General features: G+C 36.1%; 1 protein-coding gene across 1 annotated transcript in view; it reads right to left on the minus strand.

The window, feature by feature from the left end:
- Positions 1 to 14,823, minus strand: part of HMCN1 (hemicentin 1) — a 269,695-nt gene that overhangs the window by 184,170 nt on the left and 70,702 nt on the right. Inside the window, exons 5-7 of the mRNA XM_063298423.1 lie at positions 7,300 to 7,471; positions 5,525 to 5,631; positions 1,234 to 1,354 (exon numbers count right to left, since the gene is read on the minus strand). Coding sequence (XP_063154493.1) covers positions 1,234 to 1,354; positions 5,525 to 5,631; positions 7,300 to 7,471 — 400 coding nt within the window. The remainder of the gene's footprint in view (positions 1 to 1,233; positions 1,355 to 5,524; positions 5,632 to 7,299; positions 7,472 to 14,823) is intronic.

Here is a 14,823-nt window from a genome sequence, read left to right on the forward strand (position 1 = left end):
GCGTAGGCTTCTGTTTTGCCCCTTTCAGAACTTGTTAAGATTTTAGTTGCTCTGAAACAGAGTGGGAAATCTGCAACCACTGCCCTAAATCTTTTTTTTTGCCTCACCAAACCCATTCTGACTATGTTGCTGAATGTTGGTGGCAGGTTTGCTAAAAATCAGTCACAATGTAGTCTGTCTTTTTGAGGTAGGAATGGCACAAAAACCATAATATACACTTCAGTATAAACTTAACACAATTAAACAAAACAAAGAAAGTCCTTAACCTCCCTTCTAAAAATTCAACAGGCAAATCCAAGCCCATCAAGCTGCATGTGACAAAATAGTCTACTTTATTTATTTATTTTATTTATTTATATTTCAAATTTCCATCACCGCCCATCTCCCCCGAAAAGGGGACTCTTTGCATTATAAGCCCACCCTTATTCCCCCAACACCTGAAATGTTGACTCTCAACACTTGAAGTTGCCCACTCAGACAAAGGAAACAAAAGACAGATAAAGGAAGCAGCAACATGGACAAAGCATAGCTCTCTTGATTTGGGAGGAAACATGTCCATGAAGTCAACAAAAGTTGGGCTTAATTCAGATGAGACTTTGCTTTTATATTTCATGAAATACTTTAACCTTGATTAGTTTAGGGAAGTTTAGGAAAGCTCAGTAGGATCATTTAAGTCGATTCCTCTAGGAAAAGTTTTTTGTCTTCTGTCTGTCTGTCTGTCTATCATCTGTCTAATCTCTGGCTATCCTATACTTTGCATTAATTTCTTATAAAAATAATCTAATTTTCCATTTGTTTGGAATTTTTACAGCATTAAACAATGCTGGGAAATGCTGTTCTATTAGCAGAAGGACATAATTCAGTGTAACTTCAAGGCCTTAGACAAGACCTACTGAAGTCAAAGTTTATAAGCTAAAGCCAGTTTCCACAGTATTCAGCTGGACTAAGTTCTAATAATCATTATTAGAGCTGTTTACCATTAGTTACACCTAGAAGAAATAAGCAATGTTCACAGACATTTTGAAGCAGAAAAATAACCTATATCCATTTACAAGATCAAGTCAAGATTGTTCTCAAAACTGAACCCAGTTCATTGGAGAAAATAAGACCAAACATTTATCAGCATATCTAATTGTATGCTCTACCGAATGAGATCTTTAAATAATAACTTAAACTAGCAACAGGTCTGTAAAGTAAATACTATTCAGATGCAAGATGGAAATAGCAACTAACCTTGCACTGGTCTGGTGGAAGTCATTTTGAAGTCTAGTGTCGGCTTCCTGGAAAAGCCAGCTCTGAAGTCAATACTGCTAAGCCCAGTGATACGAAGAGAGTGCCGTCCATTACTTGATGTCTACAGAAATAGTGGTGAAACTATTCCAGTGTCACAGTATGAAGGTCTGTGCTCCACAAAATTTTATTATAAATTAGAAATTCTAGGATGTAAGCAAATTCCACTGAAACAATGGATTTTCCATTTCATGCACATCCCAATGGCCACACATGCACTTATTTACAAGCTGCTCAGTGCTGACATGTAGCATATTTAAGTTTTAAGACAACTGTAAAACCTGGCTGGAGAACATTGGGAGCTGCTATAAGCTAGGAACCCCTGCCCTGGATCATGTTTAGATGTTAATTGCTCTTCAGTGAATGTAGTCATTTTTTATCCATTTTTTTTTCGTTCGTTTTATCTTTGGTGCTGTTATTTGGCTCTTTTGTTATACTGATTTACTATTTTAATCTTACTGAAAGAAGAGTTCAGAGTTCTTCTAGACTGGAGCAATATGTACACCCCAGTAAATAAATAAATAGACGCATGTCAAAATATGCATCAGGTTTATGACATTCCTGGTCTGTTAAGCAATATAACTTGGCAACAAAGCTTTTGGAGTGAGGCTGTTTACAAGTACAAGTACAAGTCATATAAACAAAAAGCCTGCAGAAACCAGTATGAATTTCCATAATGAAGAATTTTAATTACCAACCACCCACTCATAAAGTTCTCAAAGCTTAGCATTATTGAAAGAAAAACAAAAGTTAGGAGAAGCCAACAAATAGTCAAAATATACTACAATAATCATATGAATTAAGTTTTTGATGAGTCAGCAAATTGCTACTGCCCCCCCCACCCCCACCCCAAGCAGCTCAATTTTTTTAAGAGGCCCAATTCTGCTTACTTATCCCAGACTTGCAGAATTTGCATCAACTTTAGTGATACATACCCCAGGGTGATGGATATGAATCTCGATCCATACAGTGATCCAGATACCAACACTGATTAGAACTGGCTGCAGAGAATCACCACAGAATTGTACTTCCCACTCCCAGCCCCCAAATAATCTGCTTCCTTTAGCCATCAACATACTAAAAACCAAGTGTAGCTTTGTTTGATATGCATGCAGTGAATTAGTAAAATGCTCAAGACATATCCATAAACTGCAAGCAAACAAACAGATAATGTATAATTAGAATTAATAAAATTAATGGAGAATCTACATATCCCTATAAAGCCTTCACAGACAGAGGAAAAAAACCTCATCACTATAATTAAATCATATCAAATTTGGAAGTACACATGGCTTCACAGCTACCTAAGTAGTTTTGTCTAGCAAAAGTGGTGCATAGCAAATATACTAAAAGAAAGAGTTGTTTTCCATAAAATTAATGTTTAGACCAGTGTTTCTCAACCTTAGCAACTTTAAGATGCTGGCTGGGGAATTCTGGGAATTGAAGACCTCATATCTTAAAGTTGCTAAGGTTGAGAAACACTGGTTTAGACAATCCACTCAGACAAATCAGTCTGTCTTCACTGGAAAGGCTGCTATTTATTTCTGTTACTTAACCTTTCCCCTCAGTAAAATCATCACACCAAGGGTTTTCTGGCAAAAGCAAGTGGCTGTCAAGATCAATGGATTAGAGAAAATGATTTCTTTCTTTTTTGACTGCCAAAATGACTCCTGCTATCAAGTGATAATTAGCTGTTAAGTGTCAGATGGGCTAATATGCCAACAACTGATCTCTTGTGTGGTTGACACAATATATGCATGGACAATTTATGACAGAATTAAAATACTGAAGCAACTTTCTTTTTTTATCAGGTCATGCAGTTTAATTACCAACAAACTGAAAGGAAAATATTTATTGTATTGTATTTAGTGATGAAATAGTTCAGGGTAAGGAAATGGAACTCTTATTTCTACATATCTAAGGGAGCTTTTGAAATTGCCATTCTCAAACTCTAAGCAAGCTGCCTGTTTTGTGAAGGGACACAATTCTGGCAACTGCAAATTGTTCACCAAGGCCAGCCAAAATCTTTGGGCTACTGTTCCTGGGAGACTGATAACACAAAGCCATAATGGGTGGATTCATATAAAACATTCAGTCAAAACTGAATAAACCACAGTATGGCTTAGTAGTATCTGTGGATCAGCCCACAGGCTCAGTTCAGCTATCTTGCCAAACCTGATTTACTACTCAAAACCTTAAGCTTTCAAGCTTATAACAGGAAAACCAAAGTAATTTGTTAATCTTATTCATGTGAATGGGGGTTAGTCTCTTCATAAATGCATTCCTGTCTCTGTGACACAACAACTTGTAAACATAGAACAGGAATTCTCTCCATTGGCATATGCACAATTACCATTTAGGATGTTCCTGTCCTGTCCTCATGCTGGCTTGATTCTATCAGGACTGAGACATCTTGGCAACAATTTGCAAAGTATTCAGTCCAGACAGCAGGTTACCACACCCTTCCCTTGGACAATTCCCCTGCTTCCCACCATTTTGTCCCAGGAAAGCAACTGCCAATCACTTTCCTTTGGGGGGGGGGTGTCTTCCTGGAGATTCTTGTGTACACACACACACACACACACACGCATACACAGAGAAAATTAAATAATTTGATACATACAAAGTGAAAGAATCAAAATACACATACATCCAACACAACAAGTGGCTTTAAAATATTTTCTTACTGCCCTGTTTCATTCTTACATCTTTTAGAGCTATCCGTGCCATGACTGCTACAGAAGCACAATGGCTGTAACTCTTGTCTTGTAAACAGAATGTTTGCTGGCTTGAAATATGGCAGAAATTTTCACCCCAGCTACCAAAAGCCCACAGCTAGTTTGTTGGAAGGAGTATTTTAGGAGGACAAGTAACATAAAAAAAAATTCTGCCTTGTTTCAAGCAACCTTCCATTTGAAGGAAGGCACCTTTTCAGATTAACACATGACAGAAGCTTTTGTGAGCGTACACCTTTGAATAAAATGTGTTAGTCTGAAAAGTGTTACCAGAGTCCTTCTGATCTATGCCAGTTGTGACTGTGATTAAAGCAAATCATGGACCTTAACTTCAAGAGAGGGACCACTTTAGATTTCACTTGAGTAGTGCTGGGTTATACTGCAGTCACAGTTAAAGGTGAAAGCACAGGCAATGGGGGGAAAGGCATAATTTATAGTCCACTAGCACATTTACCTGTCCTCCATTGAGTGGAGAAAAATGAGTATTACCAATGTCTCTGCTCTTTAAGTTGTATTTTCATTACTTTGGGTAAGTCCAACTTTGGCTTTCCTTGTAAACTTCTGAAATTCAGAACCATTCCACATTCTCCAGATACGTGTTTTATTATCCTGTGGAATTGGCTGTGATTTTTAAGGGGTGTTTCCCATTTTGAGAGCAATGCATGTAGAGATGGAGAGGTTAGGAGGCCCAGCTCAGCAACATGAGCCTTTATATAATTACAGTTGACAAAAGTTGGCTTGGGAAGCTGGGTCTTGTAACAGCAAAAGACAGAAGTGAAGAGTGGAATAAGTTTGTCATGCATGCACCACACTTTTGAAATATCAGCACCAGCTACAATTATCATCTTGAGAGGACTGTTCACTGTCAGCAGTACAAAGCTGAGAATATCTCATTTGCAAAACATACATTAGTGGTATGTTTAATACACATATTTTGGACATTTATTTCACTTCATTGAGGCGGTGACAGACCACACTTATGTTTTTCTTTGTCCAAAAAACCCAAAGAGGCATGAAATCAAAAAGAAATATAAAAAGCATGGAGTCAAAATTCCTTCATTTGCTTAAGATTAAAATGAATATCTTAATCTTCTTGCCAAACACATAAATGTGACAATTAATTTGATTGCCTATGGTTTAGTTCCTTCACATAAAGAAAGCATCTAACTGTGGGGTGGTCACCACTTTCAGAGCCATGATATATTGCTTTTAGCCCTATCAGGCCATGAACATCAAGATAAAACTGGAGTCTACTGAAGAGACTTGTCAAGATAGCCACCGTTTACATCAGAATAATGGATGGATTTAAATATCAGTTCTGCAAAAACATCTAAGTTTATCATAAAGCCCCAACACACTACAAAAGAAAACAAAAACTTTTACCTTCAGTAACAAGAAAGGTGGGAAATAAATAAACAAACAAACCCTTTTTGACATATATTTTCTATACAAGTTCAGGTAGTGAAAAATAAGCTGCAGCATTATTTCATTAATGTTACCTTAATAGTCCATGTTCCCGGCTCTGGATCTTTTATGTTGACAACTTTAGCAGAATTTTCAATATTCAGTAATTCATTCAAGCCAGAGCCTTTCTTTACAAGCTTACCTATAGTGCAAAGAATGTGTAAGAATTATATTTTTATTAGTTATTTAAGTGATACTCAAATCTGGACTATGTTCTATAACAGGACCTAATTCTGTCTTTCTGCAACTTTACCACAAAAAGTGTTATGTTACAAGCGTGTATATTCCATTTGGATCATAAATTCAAATTCATCAACTTAGACTATGTTAAATTGCTGTAATAAGGGTTTTCTCAAAAGACAGTGGATTTGTAGAGGTTTGTCTATGCTTATTTCTATATCTTAATCAAGTGAGTCAGTCCTGGATTGGACTAAAGTCTGCAAGCAAAAATGGCCTGGAAGAGGGACGACATATTGAAATTTAATCTTGATAAGATAGTGGTACAGTTAATGGGCTGATCCCAGGTAAAGGAATTAGGAAACAACCTGCACTAGATAGATTTGTGAACTTCTGAAAAAGCAGGTTTGTAGAATGGGGATAGTTCTAGATCCAATTTCCCACTGGACACCAAGTGGTTGCAATGCCTAGGAGAATCTATTTTCAGCTCTGGTTGGTTTGCTAGCTATAGCTCTCACTTAACTGGGCCAGATTTACCATAGCGATCCATTTCTCAGTCACCTCATACCTAATAAGCTCTTCATAGGGCTGTCCTTGAAGATTTCTCAAAGGCTTTAACTGGTGCAGAATGCTACTACTCAGTTACTGAGCAATATGCTTGATTACTGAGTCATATTCTGTTCTCATCTTCTTCATCGGGTACCTATTTCCCTTTGACCCTATTTCAAGATATACCTGATGACATGCAAGGCCCTAAATGTCTTGAGGTGCAGATACTTGTTAGAATACTTCTTTTGCTATATAAAATCTCAGATATTTCCTTACTTTATTAGAGGCTAAACTTTTTTCATCCTTCAGTCTACCAGCAGTCATTCCTCAGTCATCCAAATATTTATAGGCAATGGCAATGTTGCTAACTTTATTATTTGACAACAGATTGTCAAATGCAGGAAGTATGCACTGTGTATGGGAAATCAGAAGAATACTCAAAGGGTAGACAGTGAAGTATATTTGGTGTTGGGTTGTGGTTGAAGTGAATCTATTGCTGTTGTTTTCCTGCTAACCTCTGTTTTGTGTCTAAATTTAAAAATTAAAATCATTCCCTTGGCCAATATTTATATAAATTGGGTCGAAGGTAGCACTCAGTATAAATACCACTAAATCACTTTTGTAATCTTCAGGTGAAAAATGAGACACCAAGTCTTCTTTTGAGATCCCAATGCTACGTATCATAGAAAACACAAATTGTTTTTAAGTGAAAAACATGTCTAAGTAGTTTTTAAACTGTTGGGAGTGCTTACCTACTCTATTGTCACACCTACTTTTGAACCTTCTTGATTTCTCTTCTAATCTTCTAGTCTTCTTTAATTTTGGATTTGCCATTCTGGTCTATTGTTATTGTTCTTATCCTTTAATCTCGGGGGTTTTTTTTCAATTTGGAGAGGCACATTTACAAAGAAAGAGGTGGTACTCTTTACCTGCCATCCCATAAAATATTTCAAGTTCAGTTAGAGTCATCCAGTGATTAGGGTCAAAGGTATCTACTCCATCAACTTGCATTGCTTGTATAACAAACTTAGTTAGGAACTGAAAATAAGTCTTCCTCATAAAAGGAAATAGATTAATGTCTCACCCAAAGGGTTATGAATTTCAATTGCTGGGGAAGGACCACTTATTGACACTGTAACTTCTTTCAGACTAGGATCAAAAGGGATTTGCCAAGAGCTTCCTCCTGAAGTTAAATGGTCTGTAGACAAGAGATGAACTTTGGAAGCCTGCACTGCCTCTTCCACCCATTTCAGTACCTGGAAAAGAAAATAAATCCATAACGTCTTCCATAATCAAATACTGTACATTAGATGTATCTCCTTGCAGAATAATGGTTCTTTTGTACCATGAATGAATTCTTCAGCAGTTATCCAACATCTAGCTTCCAACATGCATGTCCAACTGTCCATGGGTCAATAAAGAACCAGTGTAGTATAACAGACCAAGACCAAGGAGACCCAGACTTAGTCCATGAAAGCTCACTGGGTGGCCTATGTCTCAGAGATGTAGTTGCAGGGGAAGTATTGAGAATGGAATACTATATATGCTGCCTTGTGCTCTTGGATATAAAGCAGGATATAAATCCAATGAATCAATACATTCATTTAAGGGGGCGAGAGTTTAAATTTAAACACCTTAAACTAATGAATTCATTCATTCATTCATTATTTATGTTAATTCAAAATTAACATAAATATTAATTTTTGTCTCCCATTCTTGTTCCCAAAGTCTTTAGCAGAGTGGGCCCCATGCTGCCTTCAAAGATGGTAACAGCCCTTAGCCCAACAAAAGTGGTATACCTCTTCCTTAGACAGCTTACAAACTTCTCAGATTCTGCTGAATTTTACTGTCAGCATCCCAGATTGCATTGAAAACACCCTGGCTCCAGGCCTAAGCTTGGCACAATATTTTTGTAGACCCAGCTCAAGGTTTCTGTCAGCTGCTGACACTCTCATTACTCAAAAATCTGTGCAGGAGCTAGCAGATCCCAGGCTATGTTTATGGAAACTGACTTTTTTAGAAGAAGTGTTGGTGGTTCAGTTTTGGTTCATATCTAATGGTTTATAGTTCAGACCATGAAAGCTAGAAACATTATCAAATGCTCCCAAACTTTTGAAAATAAACTGGAATTCAAGTTCATAAACTTGGATATATTCTATGTGTTTTCAGTTTTTGTTTATTTGTGTGTTTGTTTTGGGGCACAACACAGCACATATAATGGAAAACAAAGAGGACAGCTTCCTGACTCTTTATCATAGTTTGTGAGGAAGCTTAACATGCAAAGGTGAGAAATAAAAGGCCACACTGTGAACTATCCCCTTTTCTAGCCTCAGTCAGCATATTGCATTAATATTTGAATCTATATCTTACCAACAAGTTCTTCCTATGTGTAATGTTGTGGATGAAAGAATTCTTATTGAAAACTTATAGGTAGTCCTTGACTTACAACCATTTGTTTAGTGACAGTTCAAATTTAAGACGGTACTGAAAAAAGTGATTTACGACTGGCCCTTGCACTTACAACCATCACAGCCTCCCTGTGGTCACATGATGAAAATTCAGGTGCTTGGCAATTGACATGTATTTACGATGGTTGTAACGTCCAGGGTCACATGATCTCCACTTGCGACCTTCCCAGACAGCTTCCAAAGAGCAAAGTCAATGGGGGAAGCTAGATTCTCCTAACAGCTATGTGGTTCACTTAACAACTGTGGTGATTCACTTAATGACTGTGGCAAAAAAGGTTGTAAAATCAGGCGTGACTCACTTAGTGACCACCTTGCTATGCAATGGAAGTTCCAGTCCCAGTTGTGGTTGTAAGTCAAGGACTACCTGTACTGTGATCTTCTCTTACCAACAGAGTGCCTATGGATACTTTGAGACAATATTAGAGAAAATATTAATATATACATTTTTCTCAGGGCATTTCAAACTGATCATTTACCTCAAGATTTTATCAAATATGTCTTACCTTTTTAAAACAATGTGATTTTTCTGAGTTTCCAACATTTAAGAAAACAAAGTTATCCTGCATAAAGGTAAAGTCTATCATTAGGAGATAGTAGGGCTACATCACGCTTTGGATTCTGTTTCCAAAATGTGTTTCACAGTTCTGAGAAATGGCAGGGCTGGTTTAAAGTCTTCAGACATGTACTGCATTGGCACTCTTGTGCCTCCAAAGCATACTGCAGGGGTGTTCATAGGGTGTGGTAAAAGAGTCAAAATGGGGGCCTCAATGATGTGATCAAAGTTCCACCTGTTTTTTTTTTTTTTTTTAAACATACTTTGTGGATACCTTGGAACTCTGCATTGTTTTATTAGTTATATACTGCTAAAAGCAGGATGGTGGCTAGAGACTGAGATACACAAGGTAACCCATTACTGCTGTGTCCTACAGAGTAATTCAGAGTGTTTCTATTTTCTGTGGTGTACATTTGCGTGTGTGTGTGTGTGTGTGTGAGAGAGAGAGAGAGAAAATGAGAGAGAGAGAGAGAGAAATTGACTATAGCAGCAATGCAATTTACTAAGGACTAAGGTGCATTGTGATATGCATATGTACTCTTTCCCTAGCTTTATGGAATGTGGCTGCTAAGAAGTTATTTCAGTGTCCTCTCATGAAGTGTAAAGTACCTCATGAAGACTCCTGAGCTCTCATGTGGTCCGTAAAGAGCAGAGCTTGGAAGTGAATTGCAAGCTCCACAAAGTGGAGCTTACATATTTTAAGAAAGCCAGGAAAAATATTTATTTATTCTTTCATTTATTTAATCAATTAGATTTATATACTCCTTTTCCCTCCAACATGGCACTCAGTGCAGGTCTTTTTTTAATTAACTGTACAAACAGATACAAATCAGCTTTTCCAAAGTCCTTCTCATTCTTCATGTGAAGTAGTACAGTAACCTTTTTGACCCTTGTTGAGCTTAAGAACCTGAGGTTTTAAGCAGAAACCACAGATATAAGAATACATGGCAGGGAGTACACATGCAAGCACTTCTAGAAACTGTGTGTATATCTGGAACTAAGATCATCTGTCCAGGAAGACTCAATACTTCTGAAGCTGCTAGAGGCTATTAGAAGAGGACACATTCTAGTCAACCCAACCACCCAACCAAGCTAACTTTGCCTCTTTAAGGTCCAAAGCAAAGGAGGTAAAATCAGGTTAGATATTAGTGCTACTCATTTTGACCAAGCTAATGTACCAAGCAATATCAAACGTGGATTGCTTGTACAAGTCACATCTACTGATCAGATTCCATAGATGCAATGCCATTGCTACCAAACTGAATTTCCCCCATTAGTGCCTGCTACTCTTGCAAAGGACAAATAGGCTGGTCATGAAATGGAGCTTTCTCATCAAGCTTCTTTCACTGTTGTTTCTTAAAAAAAAAAAGGCACTGGGAAAAGCATATTAGGCAAAAAAAAAATAGTGGAAGGAGTAATTCTTCACTCTTAGAAATGCCAAAAGCATTCATATGATGTTCAGTCTGCAGTGAGACAGGGAATGAGGTAATATGGAGCTGGAGAAGGGAATTTTAATGAGAAACAAGACAGAAATCCAAAAATCTAAGTGGTCTGTGGTCAATTATTGCTTAGACAAATATGCAATACAACATAATGACATTTGAATGTAATTTGACATATGCTTTCAATTGAAAACTCTGTGACAAATTTTGCACATTTCCCCCACCCTCACAAATGCACTTCATTTACGTTTAATGTACAGAGTTAAAAGTTGCAGGGCAGAAAGAAGACTGCATTATATTAGCAGCACAAGGGAACACATTTCATCCAACAAATTTAAGGCTTTTTATACCCTAGTTGGTGAATCAGTTAACCTCAGCAGCAATGAATCAAGAAAAGATCATAACTGCTGATTGCTTTAACTTTTGTTTTTATTTATTTTAGTGGAAAAGTTTTAACTTTTATTCCTGAATCCAAAGGACTATACAGCTAGTTCCATGTACATAACAGAATTATGTGTCTCCAATTTAGAACCCTTCATTGCATTCTAACCTACTTTTGAATCCTTGCATATTATAAATACTTCTATTTTTCAAATGGATGCGAAGAGCATTGCCTTCCTATGACAGTCTCTTCCTCTTGATTGAGAATAATACTTACAGATAACACAGCAAGGCAAACTAAGGCACCTAGAATATAGTTTTTGAAGAAAAAGTTTTTCTTCAAATGTTTTTCATAATAACAACAACAACAATTAAGATGATCCAAACAAATATGAGTAGTAATGTTGAAAGTATAAAAATATCCAAGTAGCAATTAGGTGCTAGGGGGTTAGGCAGGGGGATAAAGAAAGAGACGGGGCTATCATAATGCCCTTTTTAAAACTTTTAAAAATATTTTTGATTGTTTTGCTCTTTAAAATGTTTTGTCAAATTCCTTTAAGTATGTACGTGTGTGTGTGTGTTTGGGTTTTACTTGTATGTCTTATTTAACCAATTCAAAAAAGATAGAGGTTAAAAAAAACCAAATTTTTCCATAGATTTCAGATCACATTCTGTGGAGTCCTTGGTGCTCTCTGAGTCTTGTTGTTTTCTTGCAGACATTTCACTGCCAGACTAGGCAATATCTTCAGTTGAGATCACATTCTTTTCAACAAGAAATAGTATTTTAGAAATGACTTTACAGTATTGCATTTACGTTATTGGAGATGCAGTGAAACAAATGCTTTATTTAAATATAATGTTTCATTTTGGTAGGAAGCAATTACCTGTATTAACCTTGAGATTTAATGTTTTTAGATGCTTATATTCTATTTCAATCACATGGGAATTCACTTCTGGACAAAGGAAATGAACTCGTAATCAAAATACTTATTGTTCAGCATTGGAACCACAAACATATGGTCCAGCTATTCAGTAGTTTGGAGAATTGATTAATATTACTATAATGAATCATGGCTTCAATTTACTGATATGCCTGTAAATATGTTTTGTTAATTTTTTCAGTTGTTTTCCTTATAATTTTGTGTATTTTTCTTTTTCTTCACCTTTTGTATTTAGTTAATTAAAAGTTAATTTTAGTTAATTAAAAGTGAAAAAGAATATTTGCATATTATTACTAATTATAAAGATAATTAACTAAATATATTCAGTATTCTTATATCTAACATTGTACTCAGCGCCACATTTCAGCTGAGTAAAAGTTATTGCCAATGTTCACTAGATTCATGTGTATACAATAAAAGCATATAGGGGGAAAGAAACAAATAATTCAGCCTCTTTTCTTCAGAACCTTGGGATACTTTGCTTTAGAAAAGAGGGAGCAATGTTACTTTGCCAAGCAACTGAAGGAATGATTCCAACTGTTGTCCAACAACATCTGAAGTTTCCCAAGATTTGCTCTGGACTTAGCCACAAATTACCATGGCACTTAGATTTAGATTCTTCTCCCTTGGTTGGTTGGTTTCTAAATTTAAAAAGGCAGAAATGTGGCATAGAAAGGAAATTACTTTGTCCTTTCTCTCATTGTCAAAGATGTTATGTGTCAACTATTTTTTCACAACTCAAGCTACTTCATAAGATTGTTGTTGTGGAGAAAAAAATGGATGAGAGAATGCTACATATTGAGCTTCTGGAGCAAAGAGAAAATAAAAATCTAGTGAATAAATAAGTAAAGCCAAGACATAAATAAATGAGGGCATAAAAGTTGACAGCAACCAATTAAAATTAACTTGGTAACTTGATAGGAAACCTGACAAATTAAAAATAATAGGTGTTTGCTTACTAATAGAAAAACTATGGGCTCAATGCCAGGGAAGCATCCCCAGTGACTTTTTTCTCCAGGAAGAATCACAGAACTAAAAATGTCCTTTTTCCAGGCATTACTTGCCTTGCCTCTGGAGGTGAGAAGGTTCAGAAAAGGACGTCTGACAAAGACCTTCATGTTCAGAAGCATCTGCAGGGTCTCAAAATGCCAAGGTAACAATTACAACTGAGCAATTGTAGTTACCCTCTTGACTTTTTTGATCCCCCTATGGATTCCTCTGTTTGTGTCCAAGAGAGGCTCATGTCTTACAAGCATGTTGCCCATTTATTTATTTATTTATATGGCCACTCATCTCAAATACAAATACACCCATCTAACAATATTAAAAATGATAAAAACATATACGAAAACATCATCCACACAGTAGCCGGGAAAAATTACAAAAACATCAATCAGTCAATCAACATAACCAAGACATGGGCTCTGTCACACACTTGGGGCCCCAGGCTCAAGGACAGAACCAAGTTTCTCCTCACTTTCTGGAGGTAGGTTGAACCTCAGAGAGAATGAGTAACCCCAATCCAATCCCTTAATCACTGTACCACTTTGACTCTTGTAATGGAGAAACAGGGAAATTTATAAAATACTTGGATGATTACCATATTAGTTCTATTTATTTAATTCAAAAGAAATGTGATTTAATTTTTCGCTTGATTCCGGCCACATTCAGTTTAGGGTAAATTCCCTGATACATCATTCAGAGGCCAAATTCAGTCCTCACCCACCCCAATTGCCTACATTCCTGACTTGAAATTATTATTATTATTATTATTATTATTATTATTATTATTATTTATATGCTGACTGTCTCCCAGTAACTCTGGGCTCAAGCCTCAAGCAAGAGTGAAAAAAATATACTGCAGCAAACTCACACTCCCATCACTTCGTGAACATGTTTAAATCGGTGTGAACCGCATCTGCAGAGATTTTGTGATATTTTACAATAGTATTTTGTACTGATCATATCATAGTCATGTATCCATTTTTAACCCAGTGACTATTGATAAGTATAAAATATGAAGATTTAAAGTATAATATATATATATAAAATATATATTTTTTATATAATATATATATATATATATATATAAGTATAAAATATAAAGTAGATTAGCTTGTATTTTCAGTTTGTTTGAGGTTGTCTCTTTTCTAATTTTTTAAGTTTAAAGTATGTTTTTGTTAATTGTGTATGTATAACATTTTTAGAAAAATAAAGAAAAATGAAAAAACAATGTGATCTTCATCTGATCTGAACGTGTAAAAAGTCAGCATTTCCTTGCAGCATCAGGCTATAATCAGACTATATTCAATAAACATCTGCATACACACACACACACACACACACACACACATGAACACAATCCAGAAACAGTTTGACCTAGCACAATTTATTATTAAATCAAAGCCAGCTGCATTAGCATGTGTCTGCTTGGAAATCAAGTTTGTAAAGTCAAGGGGCAAATTAGCAAATTTACAGTTCTGTCTAGAGATAAACAATGCAAAGACAAAAGAAAGATACTTGATGTGAAAATTTTACTTGAATATTTTCAGACAGAATATCTTCAAGTATGTTTGAGATAGAAACAAACACAGAGAAATAGTCATCCTAAACTTGTATTCGGTTTTGGTGGTTTTAATCGACTCATCAAAAGTGTGAATGCTGGATTAATTTATAGCATCTGACTGATTTCGATTTATACCTTACCCTAATTCTTCCCCCTCAAGCAAGATGGATCCTTTCAACATTCCTCCTCAACTTATGACAGCCGTTCCTTAGTCAAAGAACGACTTGTTCTGTATTTCCCAAATGATATGCCATGAG

This window comes from Candoia aspera, chromosome 3 (assembly GCF_035149785.1).
Source record: "Candoia aspera isolate rCanAsp1 chromosome 3, rCanAsp1.hap2, whole genome shotgun sequence".
NCBI lineage: Eukaryota > Metazoa > Chordata > Lepidosauria > Squamata > Boidae > Candoia > Candoia aspera.